The 1,465-nt window shown below is 38.0% G+C and overlaps 1 protein-coding gene across 1 annotated transcript in view; it reads left to right on the plus strand.

The window, feature by feature from the left end:
• Positions 1–1,465, plus strand: part of LOC110445324 (anaphase-promoting complex subunit 7-like) — a 22,963-nt gene that overhangs the window by 12,678 nt on the left and 8,820 nt on the right. Inside the window, exon 14 of the mRNA XM_021489874.1 lies at positions 1,222–1,338. Coding sequence (XP_021345549.1) covers positions 1,222–1,338 — 117 coding nt within the window. The remainder of the gene's footprint in view (positions 1–1,221; positions 1,339–1,465) is intronic.

Here is a 1,465-nt window from a genome sequence, read left to right on the forward strand (position 1 = left end):
GATTAACTTCAAACTTCACAACAAGGTTAATTACCATGAAAGCTCGGACAAGTTCGATAACCGCCATTATCCGACCATAATTTGTGGAGTTGCCGAAACAGTGTCCGCTCGATATCTTGAGTAATTATCAACGGATTAACTTCAAACTTCACAACAAGGTTAATTCCCATGAAAACTTGGACAAGTTCGATAACCGCCATTATCCAACCATAATTTGTGGAGTTATGCTCCTTTATGGACTTGTCGAAACAGTGTCCGCTCGATATCTCAAGTTATTATTAATGGATTAACTTCAAACTTCACATCAAGGTTAATTACCATGAAACCACGGACAAGTTCGATACCCGCCATTATCCGACCGTAATTACTGGAGTTATTACCCTTGATTTCATTAATGCGATGCATGAGTTCCTTGATGTTGTATTGCACTCATTGATCTACCAGTTATGTTGAATGATTTCTCTTTTAATGTCAATTACTCACAAATACTTCATATATTTCAATCATAAAAACAACTGCTCATTCAATGTGTGATGGGAGTATTATATACCGCTCGCAGTAACCTTGTTTTTTTATTGAAATTGGGGAAATATTCCTCCTTTTTTTGGTCATTTTGGGAAAATAATGCGCTTTTTTAGCTAGGGAAAACAGCCTGTATTCGGCTGTAAAACTGGACAAAAAATCTTTGGTAGGGTAATGTAAATTTGAGACAGGCCTGGATTCACAAGATTTTAGGGCCCCCTAAAGTGAGGTAACGGTGAATCAAGGGTGTTTCCCTATAAATACAGAACAACTGAGCCGATTTTAACTGGAGCTTTGTGTGTCTAAGGAAATTGTCCACCCCAATGCCATACAATTGCTTGTCACGGGATGATAACATGCATGCTACCAGGATTAGTCTGGGGTCTGGCCCACCCCTAGGGTATTTGTCATAGAATCATGGTATGGTAATCATTGAGATATCAACTCTATAAACATTTACATATGCTTTCATATACAGAAATTTAAATTAAAGGGAAAATTTTGAAGTGATTTGTGAAACTGAAGCCAGGATACTATATATGAACTGCTTTATATTTTGTCTTCTGCAGTAATAATTCTCCCTCACTCTGATGGGACAGAATGATTGTAACTCAAGTCTTCTGAAAAGATTCAGGGGTAAGATATTGGATTTCATTAAATACATAATAAAATATACATTTAAGCCTAACTTTGTTTCAGACTGAGGAAACAGCTGCAAACCCAAAGTACGTGTCGACTTCACAGGACATTGGGTGACTTTCTGGGCCTCACCAACGAACACCTAGAGGCCATTGACCAGTACAGCATAGCACTCAGGTATATCATTCTGTACAGTACAGTATATCACTCCGGTATATCATTCTGTACAGTACAGCATACAATCGGGTATATCATTCTGTACAGTACAGCATAGCACTCGGGTATATCATTCTGTACAGTACAG

Source organism: Mizuhopecten yessoensis, unplaced genomic scaffold, assembly GCF_002113885.1.
Source record: "Mizuhopecten yessoensis strain PY_sf001 unplaced genomic scaffold, ASM211388v2 scaffold245, whole genome shotgun sequence".
NCBI lineage: Eukaryota > Metazoa > Mollusca > Bivalvia > Pectinida > Pectinidae > Mizuhopecten > Mizuhopecten yessoensis.